Source organism: Wolffia australiana, chromosome 15 (genome assembly GCF_029677425.1).
Source record: "Wolffia australiana isolate 7733 chromosome 15, ASM2967742v1".
Taxonomy (NCBI): domain Eukaryota; kingdom Viridiplantae; phylum Streptophyta; class Magnoliopsida; order Alismatales; family Araceae; genus Wolffia; species Wolffia australiana.
Genome location: NC_135849.1, coordinates 8,947,969 through 8,967,500, shown reverse-complemented (window position 1 = coordinate 8,967,500; position 19,532 = coordinate 8,947,969). Strand labels below are relative to the sequence as shown.

At 50.0% G+C, this 19,532-nt stretch overlaps 5 protein-coding genes and 1 long non-coding RNA gene across 6 annotated transcripts in view; 2 read left to right on the top strand and 4 right to left on the bottom strand.

Annotated features, from left to right (window-relative positions):
• The window catches only part of LOC144712809 (selenoprotein O), a 3,285-nt gene extending 1,823 nt beyond the window's left edge, over positions 1 to 1,462 (bottom strand). The window contains exons 1-5 of the mRNA XM_078587134.1: positions 1,103 to 1,462; positions 923 to 1,032; positions 805 to 861; positions 429 to 728; positions 141 to 325 (exon numbers count right to left, since the gene is read on the bottom strand). Of these exons, the coding sequence (XP_078443260.1) occupies positions 141 to 325; positions 429 to 728; positions 805 to 861; positions 923 to 1,032; positions 1,103 to 1,399 (949 nt within the window). The 5' untranslated portion in view covers positions 1,400 to 1,462. The remainder of the gene's footprint in view (positions 1 to 140; positions 326 to 428; positions 729 to 804; positions 862 to 922; positions 1,033 to 1,102) is intronic.
• Positions 1,463 to 4,438: 2,976 nt separating this feature from the next.
• Positions 4,439 to 5,321, bottom strand: LOC144713244 (alpha/beta-Hydrolases superfamily protein). The gene is made up of 2 exons (XM_078587774.1): positions 4,994 to 5,321; positions 4,439 to 4,916 (listed from the first exon to the last, which is right to left on the bottom strand). Exons 1-2 carry the CDS (start codon positions 5,319 to 5,321, stop codon positions 4,594 to 4,596), a joined length of 651 nt encoding a protein of 216 aa, XP_078443900.1. The 3' UTR covers positions 4,439 to 4,593.
• A 16-nt stretch (positions 5,322 to 5,337) lies between these two features.
• On the bottom strand, positions 5,338 to 7,438 carry LOC144713242 (uncharacterized). Its single transcript, XM_078587772.1, has 3 exons — positions 6,947 to 7,438; positions 6,404 to 6,854; positions 5,338 to 6,333 (listed from the first exon to the last, which is right to left on the bottom strand). The coding sequence occupies exons 1-3, from the start codon at positions 7,255 to 7,257 to the stop codon at positions 5,428 to 5,430; spliced, it is 1,668 nt and encodes a 555-aa protein (XP_078443898.1). The 5' UTR covers positions 7,258 to 7,438; the 3' UTR covers positions 5,338 to 5,427.
• A 163-nt stretch (positions 7,439 to 7,601) lies between these two features.
• On the bottom strand, positions 7,602 to 8,769 carry LOC144713243 (uncharacterized). Its single transcript, XM_078587773.1, has one exon. It carries the CDS (start codon positions 8,684 to 8,686, stop codon positions 7,661 to 7,663), a length of 1,026 nt encoding a protein of 341 aa, XP_078443899.1. The 5' UTR covers positions 8,687 to 8,769; the 3' UTR covers positions 7,602 to 7,660.
• Position 8,770: 1 nt separating this feature from the next.
• LOC144713241 (protein NRT1/ PTR FAMILY 7.3-like) lies at positions 8,771 to 12,126 on the top strand. The gene is made up of 7 exons (XM_078587771.1): positions 8,771 to 9,060; positions 9,568 to 9,705; positions 9,787 to 9,842; positions 9,907 to 10,054; positions 10,135 to 10,352; positions 10,542 to 11,104; positions 11,187 to 12,126. The coding sequence occupies exons 3-7, from the start codon at positions 9,825 to 9,827 to the stop codon at positions 12,010 to 12,012; spliced, it is 1,773 nt and encodes a 590-aa protein (XP_078443897.1). The 5' UTR covers positions 8,771 to 9,060; positions 9,568 to 9,705; positions 9,787 to 9,824; the 3' UTR covers positions 12,013 to 12,126.
• Positions 12,127 to 16,714: 4,588 nt separating this feature from the next.
• Positions 16,715 to 17,874, top strand: LOC144713001 (uncharacterized). Its single transcript, XR_013583935.1, has 2 exons — positions 16,715 to 17,031; positions 17,618 to 17,874. It is a non-coding gene; the product is annotated as an uncharacterized LOC144713001 (long non-coding RNA).
• Positions 17,875 to 19,532: the final 1,658 nt, after the last annotated feature.

Here is a 19,532-nt window from a genome sequence, read left to right as displayed (position 1 = left end):
ATCCTACTGGTTTAGTAGGACATAACGGGCATGTACTATGTCACGATCATATATGTTAATAGTATTTCTGGTTTGATTCAAAAAATAATAATCATCTTCCTCCATTACCGAAAAAACGAGCAAGAAGAGAAGCTGATCACCTCCGTATTTCCCCGGCGAGTTCTCGAGGTGGGGGAAATGGTGGCGGATGGCGTAGTCGGCGAGGCGCCGGACGATCTCCACGCTATCCCCTCCTCGCGCGGCGTGGATCTGAAAAGACCCAAATCGCAAGAACGAAGGCGCCACCCTGCAGACGATCGCGCCTGGTTCTTCCTTTGGATTCCCACTTCAACAAAGGCCCAGAAGATCAATGGCGATTATGATGATGTTTATGATTATGATGATGAAGATGATGATGATGATGATAATGATGAGAGAAGGGCACGCACTCGTAGAACATGTCACGCCAGACGCGGTGGCCGGTGGAGACGACGGAGAGAGCGCGGGTTGTGGGGATGCCGAGGCCGTGCATGGCTTCGCTGGCGAGGAACTCGCGAATACTGCTGCGGAGGACGGCGAGGCCGTCGGCGAAGCGGCTGTAAGGGGTCTTGCCGGCGCCCTTGAGCTGAAGCTCCCACCTCTCCCCGCGGCCATTGACGAGCTCGCCGATGGTGATGGCGCGGCCGTCCCCGAGCTGCCCCGCCCACACCCCGAACTGGTGCCCTCCGTAGCACTGCGCGTACGGCGACCTGCGCGCACCAGCCCAAGCCCGTCGGATCGCCGGCGGCGAAGGAGAGGAAACAATTCGACTAGGAGAAGGCTTACGATCCCGGGAGAGAGGAAGCTCCGGCGAATTTCTCCGCGAAGTCCGGACGATCGAACCTGAAATTGAAGTTGAAAAAAATCCGATTTTGCGAGGAAATTCGTGGGTTACGAGGCTCACTCGGCGGGGTCGAGGTCCAGCAACTCGGCCACCGAATCGGACCAAGCGACGAGCTCGGGCTTCACCACCGGCGCAGAAGGGGACACCTTCGAGTAGCAAGCGCCCACCACCTATTCGAATCCGAGTCCAAGGTTGATCCAACGGCGGGAGGAGCTTCCAATCCAAGAGAAAAATCCTTACCTGGCGAGTGGTGTCGTCCGTCCTCGGATCTCCCGGGAGCTCTCTGACAAAGGAATGATCCCAATTGAAATCTTCCAAGCGCAGCCTTGCCGTGGCGCTAGGGTTCGCCGCTTGCTCTCCCTCCATCTTCAGCGCGCCCAATCTCCTCACCCACCCGCGCCACGTCGGGACCCTTCCGGCGCCGCAGCGGGCAGCGAGGCTGGTGCTAGCGACCGGCAGCGGGGCGCGAGAGGCGACGGGAAGGGGCAGCGCGCGAGGGGATGGCGAGAGGTGGCTCAGCCGTAGGTGCCCGACCATGGCGACCTTGCCGCCCAAGACAACGCCCCCCTTTTATTATCGCCCCCCGCAAGCTCTGCGAGGCCGGGAAATACGTTGCCTTACGGATTCATCTTGGGTCCCCCAGACCCCGCCTTCCACTATCCGAGAACAAATGAGCCAGATCTTATTTATCCACTAGAGGAAGAAGGAAGCTTAGACGCTTTAGAGAGTAGAGACAAAGAGAGAGGGATAAGGTGAGTCATTTTGGAGATTTCAGAAGGGACCCTTTATCGATCAAAGTAACGTCAATGGTGGAAAGTATGGCTGGCAAGCTAATTCCATATCTCGTTTAATATTCTCTGAAACAGTGGTCTCGTATAATGCACATGTGATAATAATAGGAAACCCATAATGAAATCACAATACATGGTCAAAGTGAGTGACTTATGATGAAATAATATTATGCCCATTACTTATCCTTAAATGTGTATTTATAATATTTTTAAACTCAAATATATATATATAGAAAGACTAGTACTATCTAGTCCTGCTCGTGAGATGAGTATGGCCGTTCATGTAGCCATTTGTGAGGAGACATTAGGGGCTCTTTAGGGAAAGAGTTCATCTAATTGATCCATGTGAATCCACAAATGATATTGTACTAATATAGTTATCATATGGATTCACGTCATGGTTTTTTTAGTAGACACAAGAAACCAAATCCATATTGTGGAGGGAAATTATGTTTTCACTATGACCTATAAGTTTGCAATCAATCATAGGATTTCAGATAGGCATAGCTCAAATGAAACAATAAGTTCACAAATGGTATAGAGTAGCAAAGATAAAATTATTTGATATAAGAGGAGATAGCTTAAAGATGATGACGTTGTGAAGTCCTTAGGCAAGGCAGTGTATTACTAAATTAGAGTTATTTGATGATTTACCAAATAAATCAGTACTTACTAGGACAACCATATGGAGTTTCCCAATTGAGCATACTCATTCATATATTCTACATCACGACTTGTAGCTTGGGACTGCACAAGCTAGAAACTCAGCATGTCAGTTGGGTTAAATCAATCCTTGACTAATGAGCCCATGTGTTAATATAGTTAAATAGCAAAGCTCATCAATAAAATTTATTGAGACATTAGAGATATTAACTAGAGTGATACATGGGCCTATAGGGTCGCAGGCAAGTATATTGTATGTCAAAAGTTAAACTTAACGTTGATGAGTTTTATAAACAAATCATGTAAAGTAAAAATAGGATAAACCTGAACAAAATGTACCCGATAAAGAGTTCTTTTGGTGCCCATGATTTTTATCCCTATTCTCCTTGGTACCATCCCTTTCCAATGTAACATGAGCCATGAAACAACAATGATGAATCAATAAAGGGGATGATCGAGATGAAAAGAAGGAGATACAATGTGCAGATGATCCACATGGGCATTTCAAGAGGATTGACAGTTAAAAAGTTCAACACAATTTGGTTGAAGAACTAAGAAATCACTATCTAATATGTGGAAATGTAATTTGATCGTTGAGCTTTCATTGTTAAAACATCTGTTCTAAATCACTGTTAAAAAGTTAAACACAACTTGGTTTAAGAACTAAGAAGTCACTATCTAATATGTTCAAATGTGATTTGATCATCAAGCTTTCATTGTTAAAACATTTGTTCTAATTCTTATATTATATAACACAAATCATACAAGGAATCTAATCAATCTTGTCTGTAGAGTAGAGCCCAACATCCAATGGCCCAGGTCATTGGAAAAATTCAAAGGCGAGAATATTTCTGATGAATTCATATAACAAGTGATTATTAATTAATGTTAGCATCCATCATCATCAATCATCATTATTCATCAAATCAATCTCTTGAACATACACATTATTGGTTTATGTATCCATGGTCAAGTCAACATGAGACAATTCAGTCCAACCTGGAACCACACATATTCATGCCATGTTCAATAGCCCACTGGTCCCTCTCCTCTTTCCTTTTGGATGGCACAAGGCACGCTAAGAAACTAACAGAGAGTGTGCAAATGCAACATTATTATAAACTAGTCATGCATCATATGACTTTAAATGCAAGTTTTTTTGAAATAGTATTGTGTAGGTGGAACATGTTGCATCAGTTGTCTACTATATACATATTTGGATATGGTATATGGCATCAGAGATATGATATCCAGTAACAAAAACCACCACCATCCACATGTAGATGACATTTCACTCATATATTATCATCACTTTTGCCTCCATACTACATTCCATTCTTCAAAATTTGCATTTATTGCCATAGTCATTGTTTATATATTTTTTTATCATCATTGTTTGTGTTCCTTTTCTTAAATTGATATTAAAAAATTTTGTATGATTTTCTATATTGTTTCATATTGTGTTCAACTGGTTAATCCAGCCATTCTTTGAGTAATATGCCGGTGTTTTCCTTTACAGTTCTAACTTTGTAAGGGCTAGAACATTCCAACGGTTGAGATTAACAAATCATAAAAGTACTTAAATATGTGATTCTAAATCCCATCGGAACTGTGCTTGAATGAATACAACAGTTATTCATCTTACTCGCTGAAAAACTTACAACAACTTAGTCCTAGATAATGTAGATGCTTACAATATTTTTGAATTTCCATTCTCATCATAACAATAAGAACTTTACTTTAAATCAAGTTCTTCATAAACCTTAGCCAGATAGTATATACCAAAAATTTTACCATTATGCGACTAGTTTGATAATTTTGAAAGCTAAAAAAATTGATACGAGTCCCATTTCAAGGTACCTCTGAATGTTGCATGTGTTGTTGCCCAACACATGCAATTTGTCTACGGTCTATTCAGGATTAGTAAGGACAATTTTAGATGCCTTTTTGTGAAGAAAACAAGAGGATAATGACTATAATCAAAGTCAAGTTTAACTACAGTTTATACCCCTCCTTAAACCTTCTCTGAATCAAGTGAAGTTGCTCTCAAAAAAGGTATGGATCTTTGATTTCTAACAAAACCAAACGACTGAAGAAAGATATAAATACGAGAGAGAGAGTGTGTCCGAAAATGGTTTAAACACTCTTATAAGAAAGAGGACCAATAAAAACATCCATAAGTAAACATACTACTGCTGCGCTGCATCCATACTAAGTTGAGAGATTATTAGTTCGAGGTTTCCTTGGAAGGCACTGAGAGAAAGGAGAAGCTCGAGGTCAGAGCGAAGAAACAAAGGCGGAGATGAGACCCACCATGTCGGCATCAAAGGCGGGGCCCTCCATCTGGAAGTGCCCGGCGCCGTCGATCAGGTTGATCTCGGCGCGCCCGGCGGCGCCCTTGACCTTCTCTCGGAGCTGCTTCACGCTTGTGAACCCATCCTCGCTCCCCATCACGAACAGCTTCGGCTTCCCCGACCCCAGCACGGCCCCGTGGTGCCGCCCGAACAGAACCGATGCCAGCCTCCCAAAGGGATAGCCGATCGCCACGTACCCCCTCGCCTCCTCGACCTTGTCCAATGCCGATCCTGCAATCGGCGCCCCTGCACGACAGATCTGCGATTCAGCTACGTGGTGGAAGAAAAGTTTAGGGTTTCTGGTTTAGGGTTTTCCGACACACCGGCCGATGAGCCGACCAGGACGATGCCGTCGGCTTTCAGCGCCGCGGCCGCCCACCTGCAAACTTCAATTACGTCCTCGACCTCGGCCGACCCGGTTAAGGAAGCCCAGCCCGTAGACTTGCCGGCGCCGCGCATGTCAAAGGTCATGGCTTTGTACCCCGCTGCCGCCAGGCCCTCTGCCATCCCTCTCAGCAATCCTTGAAATCCGCCGAGGATGGTGTAGGGATGGACGAGGACGATTACTACCTCGCTCCTCGGATACTTGGGCGAGAATACCCTGGCGTGGATCTTCAGGCCGCCGCTCGTCTCCACGCAGACGGACTCCATCGATTGGGAATGGGAGGGCAGAAGAGAATAATGAAATAATCAAAGATGAGGCTCGAGAGGTCATCAAATCATCTCCGCGTTTTGTTACAGAATTTACAAGAGGTAATCATCGTCTGCGCCTCTTCTTCCTCGGCGGGTCCGCTTCCGCCGGCCGCCCCCTCTTCGGCGGCGGCGCCGGCGCCGGCGGAGGCGAGGACGGCGGCGGCGGCGGAGGACGTTTCGGCGGCCTTCCCACGCCTCTCTTCAAGGGGAGGACGCCGGGGTCCTTGCTCTCTCCCACGCCCTTCTTCCCTCTGCCGGCGGCCTTCAATGTCTCCTCCGCCTTCATCCCGTTGCGGTTGATCCGGGACAGGAAGTTCACGGCGCTCCTCTTCTTCGCTGCCGGAGCGGCGGCGACGGCGGCGACAGCGGCAGCGGCGGCGGCGCCGTTCTTCATATCCGATTTGCCGCTTCCGGCAGAGTCGTCGTCGTCGACCTCGTCGGCGGGCGGCCCGGCCGGGGGACTCCTCTTCTTGGCGGCCTTCCGCCGCCCTTTGCCGGTCCTCGTCCGCCTCACCGCCGCCACGGCGGCCCTCTCCTTGGCCCGGTTCCTCTCCATCTTCTCCTCCTCGTCCGTCTCATCGTTGTCTTCCTTCTCCTCCTCCATCTCCTCCTCCTCGTCTTCCTCTTCCTTGGCCGAATTCCCCGTCTTCTCCGCCGGCAACTCCTCGGGCAGCGCTGCCGTCGTGGGCGCCACCGCCAGGGAAGGCCCCTCTTCCGGGACGGTGGCGGCGGGTCGGGTCCGAAGACCGCCGGCGGCGGCGCGCGCCCGCTCGAGCACTAGCCGGCGGAGATGCAGCGCCGCCTCGTGCTCCGGCGAGTCCCTGACGAAGAAGACGACCGCGTTGGTGTAGAGTAGCGTCAGGTCGCGGTAGAACTCGGCGTCTGCAACGTAAAACCCCTCCGCCATCTTCCTCCGCACCGTGGACAGATCCATGTGCTGCCGGATCAAGCTCGCGTACTCCGCCGTCTCCTGCAAAATTCGAAAAATTCGTCCAGTTTGAACAAGAGTTTTTGAACAAGGCGGAATGAGGGAGACTTACCTGGGTTTGAAGCCGCCGCTCGAAGGAGGGTCCGAGCTCGGCGGAGAGGAGAGTCTCGAGGAAGGAGGACCATGGCTGGGAGACCACGTCGGCCTCGGAGGTCTCCTCCCCTTTCGACTCGGCCATGGACTCGCCGGAGTCGCCGCCCCGGCGAGGGGGGCACGGCGGCGGAGCGCCGTCGGCGGGGGTGGCCGCCTCCGCGCACTTGGCCACGGTGTCGGAGCTCCCGTTGTAGGAGCCCTCGCCGCCGAGCTTCGAGTCCTCGCCGCCGAGCTTCCGCCCGGGAGAGTTGGACTCGTTGGAGGAGCGGCCGCCGTCGCCGTTCTCCGCCGACGCCTTCTCCTCCGCCGCGGCGCCCCCCCGATCCGGCGCGCCGCCGCCGTCCGACTGCTCCGGGGAAACAGACCGATCTCGATCCGCCGTCAGCTCCTTCACCTTCAATTGCAGAGATCTGTTCCAAGGCACATAGATGGATGAGCAAACACGCCGGGGTATCGGGCAAAGGAGGGCACGGAAAATCAATCAGAAGCACCGCGGATTTACAAGATGGAAACGTCGTAGCGCTCGACCTCTCGCCGAAGCTCGGCGACGCGGAGTTTGCGGAGCTCCTCGAGGAGGAAGACGACGTCAGACTGGGCGCCGTTCTTCCCGATCCGGAACCGCCGCTGGAGGAAGAGGAACCGCTTCTCGCAGGACTGCGCCGTGACGAGGGCGGTGGCGACGGGGCTTCGTTTCTGGACTTCCATGGCGACCGACTCCCAGTTCTCCGCGCCGTGCCGGCCGACGGCGCCGGCCAGCAAGAGCTCCTCCCTCGTGCCCCAGATCTCCTCGTCTGGCTCCACCGATCTCGCCATCGCTGCTCATCTCTTCCCTTCCATTCCTCCTCGGAAACCCTAGATCGTCCTCCCTCTCTCACCACCTCCCTCGATCCCTTCCTCTGCCCTCCTTCCCTCCGCCTTGGAAAATCTCTCCGCTTCTCTCTCCGACTCCTCCTCAACTTCGCTATCCCTTCGCCGTCGCTTTCAGTTCCCTCCCCCTTCCCTGTAAATCCGAGTTTTGAGCACCTCTTTCTCTTCCGATGAATGTATCGGCGACGAAGATGCCTTTCTCGTATCGCACCCCTTCATTTTCCCTTTATTGCGGAACGACCTCCTGGTCTCCAGTTTTTTTTTTTTTATCCTTGTATACTCTAGCCAGAGATTCGGAAATTGAAAATTAGAAAAAAGAGAGGAAGAATGAACAAGCGAGCGGCGGCGGTCAGGCCCCGCCGCCGGTGGCGCCGATGAGAGCTTTGCGAAGCTCCTCGCTGACGTCATCCTTGGTGGGCTCCGCCGTCCTCCCGTCGCTCTTCCAGCCCGACTCTCCGCCGTTTCTCGAGAAGCTCGAAGACCGGGCGGCGGGCTTGTCTCTCCACTCCGCCCGAGCGGGCGGCGGCGGCGGCGGCTTGGCGGCGCGCAGCTCCTCCACTGCCTTCCTCAGCAGCGCCGTCTCCGCCTGGAGCGACGCCAAATCTTGCTTGACGGTCTCCTCGGAGGGCGTCGGCGCGGCTATCTCCTGGCCGTGGTACTTGTGCTCGATCGAGATCTTCCCCATCGCCAGCGTCGGAAGCTTGCGGAGAGACTGACCGCCGATGGATCGGAGTTCGTCGGAGAAGGACGACCGTAGATCCGACGGAAGCCGCAGTCCCCAGTGAAACCTCGCGATCGTGCTGTTCCAGAGAGGGAGAACGCTGCACGCTCCCAACTCAGCGCTACGGCCGGCGTATACAACGGGGATCAAAGAAGACGTTCCGTTAGGGGTATTCCTCGAGAAGAGACCGTTCTCTGGCAGGTATCTGACGCCGGGGGGATCGCCGGCGTCGCCGGGGTCGGCCTCCGCGCAGACGGCGGCGGGCGGCGGAGGCGTGATGGCGACGGAGCGGACGGACTTCTTCAAGAAGAAGTCCCCCGCCCGCGGCTTGATCCGGATGACGAAGCTCGGGCCGCTGCCGGTGCCGCCAAGGAGGTTGAATTCGGCGCTCATCGTCAACGGGGATGACGCGGGGGATCCGAATGCGCCGATTCCCGTCCGCACGACGACGGAGAAGGGATTCCAGGAGTCGTTGGGGCGGTAGGAGAAGCGGAAGGAAGGGCCGGAGAAGAAGGCTGTGGCGACGTCCAAACGGAGATCCTTCGTCTCCCCCGCCGTCGCGGCGGCGAGGAAGGGCAATCCGAGCATACTCACGTGGACCTTCGCCCTGATCAACGGCTTCCGCTCCTCCCGGAACTTGATCGATGCCTTCATCTTCTTCCCCGATCGATCCCGCCGGAAACCCTAATTTGCTGCCATTGGAGACGCTCGCTCCTCTTTCTCCTCCTCTTCTTCTTCGTCTTCTTCTACAGGGCTTTGTTAAGAAAATGCCCTTGGGATTTGGAGTAATAACGAGAGTGTGCCATTCCAAGGACGTCCACATGAGTGTTTGCGAGGGGGCCGACGGGCTTGCCACGTACCCCACCCTCTCCGCGAACGTCTCCTTAAAACCGCGCCTGCACCGTCCGACGTCCTTGTTTCAGAGAGGCGGAGGAGGTGAAATTTGAATGCGGAGAAGGCGAGATCGTCGCCAGCTGAAGCGAAAAGCTGCTTCTGTCTGCACATTCATGACAACAGCGCCGCCTCTGGTTCGTCTTGATCTTCCGGACGTCTTGATTCGTCGTCCTCGTTTTGTGTTTATTTTGTTTGAACATTGATCCAGTTCGTTAATTTTTGGAGTGTCTTCGAATTTGTAACGTGGATAGAGGTGGAGATCGAACTGGTCTCTTTGAACTGGTCTGTGTTGCTGGATTCGTCATGCTGGCGATTTTCGGTTTTTTTTTTAAGCGGTGGAGCGACGGAAAGGAGGCTGATGACAGTTTTGCTTGGAAACGGTTTCTAGGTTTTGTCATTTGTTGCGTTAATTTTTAGTTCGTCAGGTAGGTTGTCGTCTTTCGCCGTCGAAGCTACTTGATCGTTTAGGAGAATGAGATGATATAGATCTGCATTGAGCCTTGAACAGGAAGACGAATTCAAGGTGGAAGAGGAGGTGTGAGACTAAGGGACACTCTAGGATGAGGAACTTCGGACGTCGCTGACAATCTACAAAAAAAAATTTCTTCTGTTTCTCACCTCGCCTTCCCTCTGCAAAACAGAAAGAATCCGGAGGGTCTTCTCATCGCCTGTTCGTCACGCACTGCTATACGCCCCGGGGGAGGACAGCTTCGAACCAATCTCTGTTTTTCAACGCGCGCGAGCAAGTCCTTTGCCAGTGATCCCTTTCCATAATTCTGGTAAAGCTTGCAATTGCTCCCAGACTTCATTCTATTCTCTGCAAGCCATGAACTCATTTCCCTTGGTTTTCATATATGTAGTTGCTTAATTGCTTTCGGCAATTGGCGCATCAGAGAAAATGAATGTTCCCGGCCAGGTACGCCCTCTGTTTTCCCTTCGTCCAACCGAGTCAAATCGAATTACATCTTCCTCGGCATCAGGGGAGTGAGACAACCTTCAAAAGCCTGGGCGTGGAGACGAAAGGCATGATTGAGTCTGGGTTGACCGAGGACGGCTCCCTTGACTTCAAGGGAAACCCAGCGATCAAATCCAAGTCCGGAGGATGGAGATCAGCATCAGTCTTACTCGGTATTCAAACCCTCTCTCTATCTCTTCACAGACTATTCGTTTTCCTTGACTAAATTTCTCCAAAATTCGTCGTTTCTCAGCGAACCAGGGCCTTGCGACCCTCGCCTTCTTCGGGGTGGGGGTGAACCTGGTGCTCTTCCTGACGCGAGTTCTCCACCAGGACGTGGCCGAAGCGGCCAACAACGTGAGCAAGTGGACGGGAACGGTCTACATCTTCTCTCTGATTGGTGCATTCATGAGTGATTCCTACTGGGGTCGTTATCTGACATGCGCCGTCTTCCAAGTCATCTTCATCCTGGTACGATCAATCCCCCTCTCTGTAGAAAACTTAAGCATCCTCCCCCGTTGAATTTCACAACCACTCAATTTACATTTAAGAACGCATAAATCATCATAGAGTAAAGATTATCCTCCGTAATCCGTCCTAAATAATATTCACTGGAAATGGTTCTGAGCTACGAGATTTTCATTCGTGGTGAGCAAACAGGGACTCGTTCTCCTGGCGCTGGCGTCGTGGCTGGTCCTGGTAAAGCCGGCGGACTGCGGAGACGAAGTAATAGAGTGCGCGCCGGCGACGGTGGCCGGCACGTCGGCCTTCTACGCGGCTATCTACCTCATCGCCTTCGGAAACGGAGGTTACCAGCCGGCCGTGGCCACCTTCGGGCCGGACCAGTTCGACGACAACGACCCGGACGAAGCGCACTCCAAGGTCGTCTTCTTCACCTACTTCTACTTCGCCCTCAACGGCGGCTCCTTGGTGTCGAACACCGTTCTGGCCTACTACGAGAACGCCGGTAGATGGGCCTTGGGTTTCTGGGCCTCCGCCGCCTCCGCCATCGCCGCCCTCCTCCTCTTCCTCGCCGGCAAGCGCCGCTACCGCCACTTCCGCCCCTGCGGCAACCCTCTCACCCGCATCTCCCAAGTCCTCGTCGCCGCCGCCAGAAAGTGCCACGTACCCCCTTCCCCCCAGCCGGCCGATCTCTACGAGCTCGCCGGCAAGCAGTCCGCCATCGCCGGCAGCAGGAAGATCCTCCACAGCGACGATTTCAGGTGCCCAGAATCTCTTCACCAACTCAAACCCAAAAAAAAATGAATTTTTTTTTTTTTTTAAAGTTGTACTGTTTCTTGGAAGGTTCTTGGACAAGGCGGCGACGGCGACGGCGGAGGACTGGGCGGCGGACGGCGGGCCGGACCCGTGGCGGCTCTGCACCGTGACGCAGGTGGAAGAAGTGAAGTGCGTGCTGAAGCTGATACCCATCTGGGTGTGCACCATCATGTACTCGGCGGTGTTCACGCAGATGTCGTCCCTCTTCGTGGAGCAAGGGGACAAGATGGACACCCGGCTGGGCGGCTTCCACGTACCCCCCTCGAGCATGTCCGTCTTCGACATCCTCAGCGTGCTGCTGCTCATCGTGCTGTACCAGCGCGCCCTGGCGCGGACCGCGGGCCGGGGGCTGTCGGACCTTAGGCGCATCGGCGCCGGGCTGGCGCTGGCGGGGCTGGCCATGGTGGCGGCGGGGCTGGTGGAGGGGGCGCGGCTGGCGCGGGTGGCGGCGCCGGACCGGGCCAGCTCGCTGAGCATACTCTGGCAGGCGCCGCAGTACGCGCTGATCGGCGCGTCGGAGGCGTTCGTGTACGTGGGGCAGCTGGAGTTCTTCAACGGGCAGGCTCCGGACGGGCTGAAGAGCCTGGGCAGCTCTCTTTGCATGGCGTCCATGTCCTTTGGGAACTATATGAGCAGCATGCTGGTTCTGGTGGTGGCTGATCTGACGGCCAAGGACGGCGGCTTGGGCTGGATCCCCGCCAACCTCAACCTCGGCCATCTCGACCGCTTCTTCTTCCTCCTCGCCGCCCTCACCGCCGCCGACCTCGTCGTCTACCTCTTCTGCTCCACCTGGTACAAGCGCATCCGCCTCGAGCCCAGCATCCGCGCCACGCCCGAGAGTTTAAATCCCTGATAGAGCATTTACTGTCATTGCTTATCTGCTAGTTTTAATTCCTTGTGTCAAGTATAATAACGTCCCGATTGGACGTCACCATGTTATTTGGTAGTTTATGAGAACACAAGTCTATTCATTCATTCATGAATGCATGCATGCGTGCATGCGTTCAGGAGATACCATGGCGATCGACTGGGGTCTATTATCACTGAGAAAAATAATGGAGAGGTCATCAGTTCATTTGCCCTTGGGGTGTCTCTATTTTTATTTTATTTTTGAAATAGATGAGGTTGTATATCGTATTGTAGAAAAAATATGAGAGAATGAAAGATAATAGATGCCCTTTATTCACGGCACCACCGTTGACCACTCTATAGCACTTCTCTTCTCAACAATCAACAACATTCACCACTCTATAGCATCAAAGCAATATCAAGTGACAAGTGTAGCAATAGAAGAATCTCTCCCAGAGCACAGCGTACCTCTCTTGCAAGAGAGGATAGGAGAAGAAAATATGGTCCAGAAGATGCTCAAATGGAGAAAACAAACCAAATAGGAAAACAGCCACAAGCCTGCTAGGGATGAGAGAATATAGCACCTTCCTTCTACCAGCTGACTACACAATGAAACAAAAAAGAAGATGTGGATTCTTCTTCCGCAGCCGTCACACTCCATAGAGCTCCTATTCCAGTTCAAGAAGAGCAACACACCCAAACGAACCCTAAAAGAAAGGACAAAATAAGAGAAGCAGGAGTAGCCCGTACTTGTGAGGGCTGAATAGTCAAAAATAACCCTCACAAATCTCCGCCTTGAGTATTTAGCACTCAAGATGTATTACACAGTCTTTTGAAAAATCAGAGAGCCATAAACCAAACTCAGATATAAAGACCAATCAGACTGCAGCAATGTCCAAATTTAACTTTTGTAAGACTCTTTGTCATCATATCCGCTGGATTTTCCAGTGTGGACACTTTCTTGATAGGAATTTCCCGGTTTGCAAACACATCACGTACAAAGTGATAACGCACATCAATATGTTTTGTACGCTCATGAAACATCTGATCCTTTGACAGAAAAACTGCACTTTGACTATCATAGAATAGGCTAAGGCAGTGTTGTGTTGAGCATAACTCACCAAGGAATCCTTCCAACCAAATAGCTTCATTGACGGCTTTAGTGATGGCCATATATTCGGCTTTTGTTGTAGATATAGCTGTTGTTGGTTGTAGAGTGGCCTTCAAAAACATAGCACAACCGCCGATGGTAAAAATATATCCTCTGAATGATCTTCATTTATCAAGATCTCCAACATAGTCAGAGTCTACATAACCGACAATGTCAACGCCACCTTTTACAAATTGAAGACATAAATCAGAGGTTCCACAAAGATATCTAAAAATCCATTGAACAGCCTTCCAGTGTTCTTTTCCAGGATTCGACATATATCGGCTTGCAACACTAACAACATGTGACATATTGGGCGTTGTGCAGATCATTGCATACATTAATGAACCAACAACAAAGGAATATGTAACTTTGGACATATATTTTTCATCAGCTTTAGTCGATGGAGAACAAGCAACTGAAAGTTTAAAATGAGCAGCTAAGGGGGGACCTACAGGCTTCATATTTTTTATGTTGAATTTGCAGAGAATCTTTTTGACATATCCCTTTTGGCTAAGAGATATAATGCCTCCCTGCCGATCTCTACAAATTTCCATGCCCAAAATTTTTGAAGCTGCACCTAGATCTTTCATCTCAAACTCCTTACTGAGCTGATGTTTGCCCCTCTGAATGTCAGATGGATCCTTAGCTGCAATTAAAATGTCATCTACATAGAGCCATAGATAGATGAATGAGCCAGAAAAATTCTTGATGTAGACACAATTGTCATACTTGCTTTGAGTGAAGTTCAACTTGGTAATAAAAGAAGTAAATCGTTTATACCACTGTCGAGGAGACTGCTTAAGACCATAAAGCGACCTTTTTAATCGACAAACAAAATCTTTCTTTGTCGAATCAACAAAACCTTCCGGTTGCCCCATATATATCTCCTCGTCAAGCTCTCCATGAAGAAAAGCCGTCTTCACATCCATCTGCTCATGTTCATAATCATGATGGGCCACCAAACCAAGAAGAGCTCGTATAGAACTATGCTTGACCACAGGGGAAAATACATCAGTATAATTTACCCCAGGGATTTGACTAAAGCCCTTTGCCACAAGTCTTGCTTTAAACCTAGAGCTTTCAACTACAGGGATGCCTTCCTTTATTTTTGAACACCCATTTGCAGCGAATAGGCTTTTTATACACTAGAAGTGGCACCAAGTCCCAAGTATGATTTTGATTCAAGGAATTTATTTCCTCTTCCATAGCTACAGACCATTTTAATGAATCATGTGAATTTATAGCTTCATGGAAAGTTAGTGGCTCATTTGTGATATCAACATCTTCAGCAACGGCTAAAGCATAAGCAACAAAATCAGCATGTGCATACCGTGCAGGCGGGCGTATCTCTCTCCGAGGTTGATCACGAGCAATACAGCGATCTGCTTCTTCAAGTTGAACATTTACATCATTAGATGAAGACGATGAAGGTGTAGATGGAGGAAACTCCACCTCAATAGAAGGTATTGGTTGAACGACTAGTTCTTGAGTATGTGTCTCTTGTAATTTGGCCTTTGGCTTATGACACATAGGAGGTACCCACAACATAGCAGATTCATCAAATACCACATCTCTACTAAAAATAACCTTCTTGTCATCAAGACACAACTTATAGCCCTTTACCACAGGCTTAAATCCAAGAAATATGCACTTAATGGAACGTCGCTCAAGCTTACCATTGTCAACATGTGCATAAGCAGGGCAACCAAAAATACGTAATGATGAATAATCGGCAGGTGATCCATACCATATTTCCTGCATTGTTTTCTTTTCAATAGCAGTGGAGGGGGATAGGTTGACTAAGTAGGCTGCCATTTGCGCAGCCTCAGCCCAAAATGACTTTGGTAATGAAGCATTTGAAAGTAAATAACATACCTTCTTAATGTACGATTCATGCGCTCTCCAATGCCGTTTTGTTACGGTGAATGGCGAACAATCAAATGCCGGAGAATGCCTTCTGCCTTACAGAAATTAAGAAACTCATTAGTACAAAATTCAAGCCCATTATCTGTCCGTAATTCCTTAACAAAACGTCCCATTTGTTTCTCCACCAAAAGCTTCCATTCCTTGAAATGTTGAAACACTTCAGATTTTTGCTTCAGGAAATAGACTCATACTTTCCTTGAAAAGTCATCAATAAAGGTCAACATATAGTGCACTCGACCATGAGAGGGAACACTCGACAGACCCCAGAGATCTGAATGGACATAATCCAAAATTCCCTTTGTTTTATGGATGCCACTTGTGAACTTGACCCGTGTTTGTTTGCCAAAAGTGCAGTGCTGACAGAACTCCAATGTGCTTGTACATTGCCCACACAATAATCCACGTCGGCTCAACTGCGCCAAACCCTGCTCACTCATATGGCCAAGTTGCATATGACACAATTTAGTGATTTCTTGGGCAGATGATGTGGTTGATGCAACAGCAACGTCACCCATGACAGTAGTGCCCTCTAAAACATAGAGGTTGGCATACTTACGGTGCCCCTTCAAAATAACAAGAGAGCCTTTTGTGACGTTTAAAATTCCACCTTCACCAACGAACTTATAGCCCTGAGAATCAAGAGTGCTTACAAAGATAAGGTTCCATTTGAGCTTCGGAACATGTTGCACGTTACTAAAAGTTCTGATTGTGCCATCAAATATTTGAATTTGTATATTTCCAATACCTTCAATCTTACAAGGAGAATCATTACCCATCATAACAACACCAGTTGAGACGAGGTGATGGTGCACGCCATCAAGTGTCGTCATCGGCGTCAACCGCACCGCGCACGCCCTCGACGTCAACGACCGGGTGAAAGGCACTCAGTCATCGTTTTGTTCGTATCGCTTTCTCTCTCGTGTGTTTTAGTTTTTCCCGTTCTGGTTGAGTCGCTTTCGTCATGTTTCGTCATGTTTGCGGCGCTCGCTCGTCCGTGGTTTTGCCGTCAAGGGGATGGGCCTCTCTCTAGCCTATTCCCCTTGACTCTTCTCCATTTTCCCCCCCTATATCTCTCCATTTCCCCCTTTTATGTTCATCTTTGTTTGTAAAGGGGAGCCCATTTACAAGGGCGCCCCAAAAGGACCCGTTTGGCCCGTTAGGGGCCCATCTTTCCCCCCCTTATAAGGGAAAGGGTGGGCGCCGTAATGTTGGGACTCCCGTTTTTCCAGTTTGGCATTTCGTCGAACAGTTCGTGGGTCTCCCGTCCTCGTTTTGAGAACAACAGAAAGAAGAGGAAGAAGAGGGAAGAAGAAGGAGAAGGGAGAGGAGAAGAGAGAAGAAGAGGGAAGAAGAGGGAGAGGAAGAAGAGGAGGAACGGCCGCCCCTGCCACGTTCGTGCGCCGCCCCGCGCGCCGCCGCCTCCGTTCGCGCGCCGCCGCCGCCGTACACGCCCCGCCGCCGCCGTTCGCGCGCCGCCCCGCGTGCCGCCGCGGTTCGCGCGCCGCCCCGCGTGCCGCCGCCGTTCGCGCGCCGCCCGAGTGCACTGCTTGCGCGCGCTGCCGCCCGTGCGCGCCCGCCGCCGCGCGCGACCGCCGCCCGTGTGCGCCCGCGGCCGAGCGCGATCGCCGCCCGCGCGCCACAGCCGCCGCGCCCCCGCGCCGCCGTGCCGCCTGCCGCCGCTGCCGCCGTGCTGCCGCTCCGCTCACGCCCTCGCCAAGCTGTCGTCCCGTGTCGCGCTCGCCGTGACCGCCGTCGTCCAACTGCGGCAACCGCGCCGCCGTGCTCGCGACGTCGCCCCACCGCGCCGCTCGCCAACAACCACGCCGCCCTGCACCTCCGCTGCACGTCGAGCCGCCGTGACCTCTCCGGCGCCCCCATCACCCAACCCGCTCCGGTACGCCAGTGACGAAGACGAGATCCTGCATCACGAGCCCCGTCAACGAGGTACGCCGTCCTCTTCCGTCGCTCGTTCATTTATCCTTTGCAGTATATCTTCGCCCCGTCTCCAACGCGCTGGGGCTAGGTAGGTGAGCGAGGTTAAACGAGAGAAACTACGTTCTGTTTGTCTTATCGGTGCGGACGAGTACGTCCGTTAGGTGCGAGCCCAAAGGACTGAGTCCGTTCGGCTGTAGACGCCTTCGTCACTCCGACGAGGTTCGAGAGGCCCCCATCGCCATCACCCGGCCACTCCCGTCTAAGCTTAGAGCTCGGCGCCTCCCTCAAGTCGGAGCGTGCACGTACAACACGTAGGACATTTATCCCCGTAGTTACATACCCGTTAGGGTATCGTCGGACGACAACATCGCCGCTCCCGATACGTATCCTTCATCGTCGCCGAGCCATCATACTCGGTGACGACGGGACGACGTTCTAGACGTACGTCCTGCATCACGAGGGAATAAGAAACAAATGCATCTCTTTGAGAACAAATATGAAATTTACAAGCTGAATCAAGAATCCATTCAGTCGAAGAATTTGACTCACTTTCAGAAACGACCAAAAGCTCACCATTTGCTGTTGCTTGTGCAAGGCTGGCGGATGGCTCATAAGTCTCCCCTGGATTGGACTGCATCAACATTTTATTCTTGTTCTGTAGCTTATAGCATTCAGTTTTTTTATATGGCCTTTCTTCTTGTAATAGTTACAAGTTTTCTCACGATTTCTTAATTTCGACCTGCCTTTAGAACCATTATGCGGCTTCTTTTCAGAGTCTCAACCTTGGACAACCAAGCTCTCAGCCACAGATGATGACTGAGTTGGAATAAATTTATTCATACTCTCTTTTGATGACAATGCTTCAAATATGGTTGAAAGGCTGAGTTCTTTTGGGCTGAAAAATAAAATATCATGAAATGCAGTATAAGAAGCTGGAAAATGCATGAGAAGGAGCATAAATCTTCTTCAATCAATGTGTTCTCATCAATCGCCTCAAGATCTGCAATAGCTTCTTTAAATGCAGAAAGATGAGATTCGAGCGAATTACCTTCAGCCATTTGAAGGTCGAATAACCTATGTTTTGCAAGCATTCTCCAAGTGATAGACTTGAACATGCAAAGTTCCTCTAATTTCTGCCACAGAACATAGGCGGAGGTCTCTTCATGCACATCCTGCAAAATATCATAGGATAGATGAAGATGAATCTGCGTCAAAGCTTTGCGATTACAACGATGTTTCTCCTCCTCTGACCACGACTCTGGCATCGTGGGAAATAAAGCATCTTCTAAGTCCATTTGGGCCAAAACAGCCCACATCTTAACTTGCCACATGGTGAATTTGGTCTTCCAATCCAAAAGATGAAGTTCAATCCTTGAGGATGACACGAAGCTCTGATACCACTTGTAGAAAAAATATGAGAGAATGAAAGTTAATAGATGCCCTTTATTCACAGCACCGTTGACAGCGGAATGTGAAAAAACAGTAAGAAAACCAAAATGCTCTTCTCTTCTCAACAATCAACAACATTCACCACTCTATAGCATCAAAGCAATATAAGTGACAAGTGTAGCAATAGAAGAACCTCCCATAGCACAACATACCTCTCTTGCAAGAAAGAATAGGAGAAAACAAACCTAATAGGAAAACGGACACAAGCCTGCTAGAGATGAGAGAATATGACACCTCCCTTCTACCATTCATTGTTGCTAGAGATGAGAGAATAACTCTCACACGTATTGTCCAATTTGGATACATTGCCGATTATACTCTTGGAAAAATTAATGGTTTGATCCATAGCTTAATGAACAAATCTTAGTGAAACAATGGTATTGGTTTTCTGTCGACCTATGGCTAATGATATAATACGGGAGAGAAAATTAGATTGAAATTGCAAGCTAAAGGAGGTAAAACATGTATCGTCTATTGCCTCAAAATCACTTCATTATCATGTTGGATTTTGACATTGTCATATTATAAGGATTTTGATATAGTACACGATAACCGATGACAAACAGGTTCCATGAGTGAGTTTATACACACTCCTTTGTATCTTCTAGAGCATGAAGTGTAGCTTTGCAACCCACGTATTGGAGACTCAACCTATTAATTGGGTTAAATCAATCCGACATTAATTAATGTATATGATATAATTAATTAATTTGGAAGGCCAATACAGGTTATTGGGCAATTGAAGTCGTTAACTAGACTAATACATGGGCCTAGAGGGTTACACACAAATGGCCTTTTGGACGTTGGAAGATATACTTATGTTTTAGGGGGTTTTATGAAAAGTATCACTTAGAATAAATAGGCGAAGGCCTTGAACGAAAATCACCTAGGCCAGAATTGTTCAAGGGCCTTCCTCTTCTTCTCCCTTCTCATCACTCTTCTTGATGCCCGATGCAATTGGGACGGCGTAACGACAATGATGGAGGTAGAATGGGGCTCGTAAAGAAAAGGAGTAGATCCAACATGCCGAGGACCATGTGTACATGCCTAGAGGCTACACA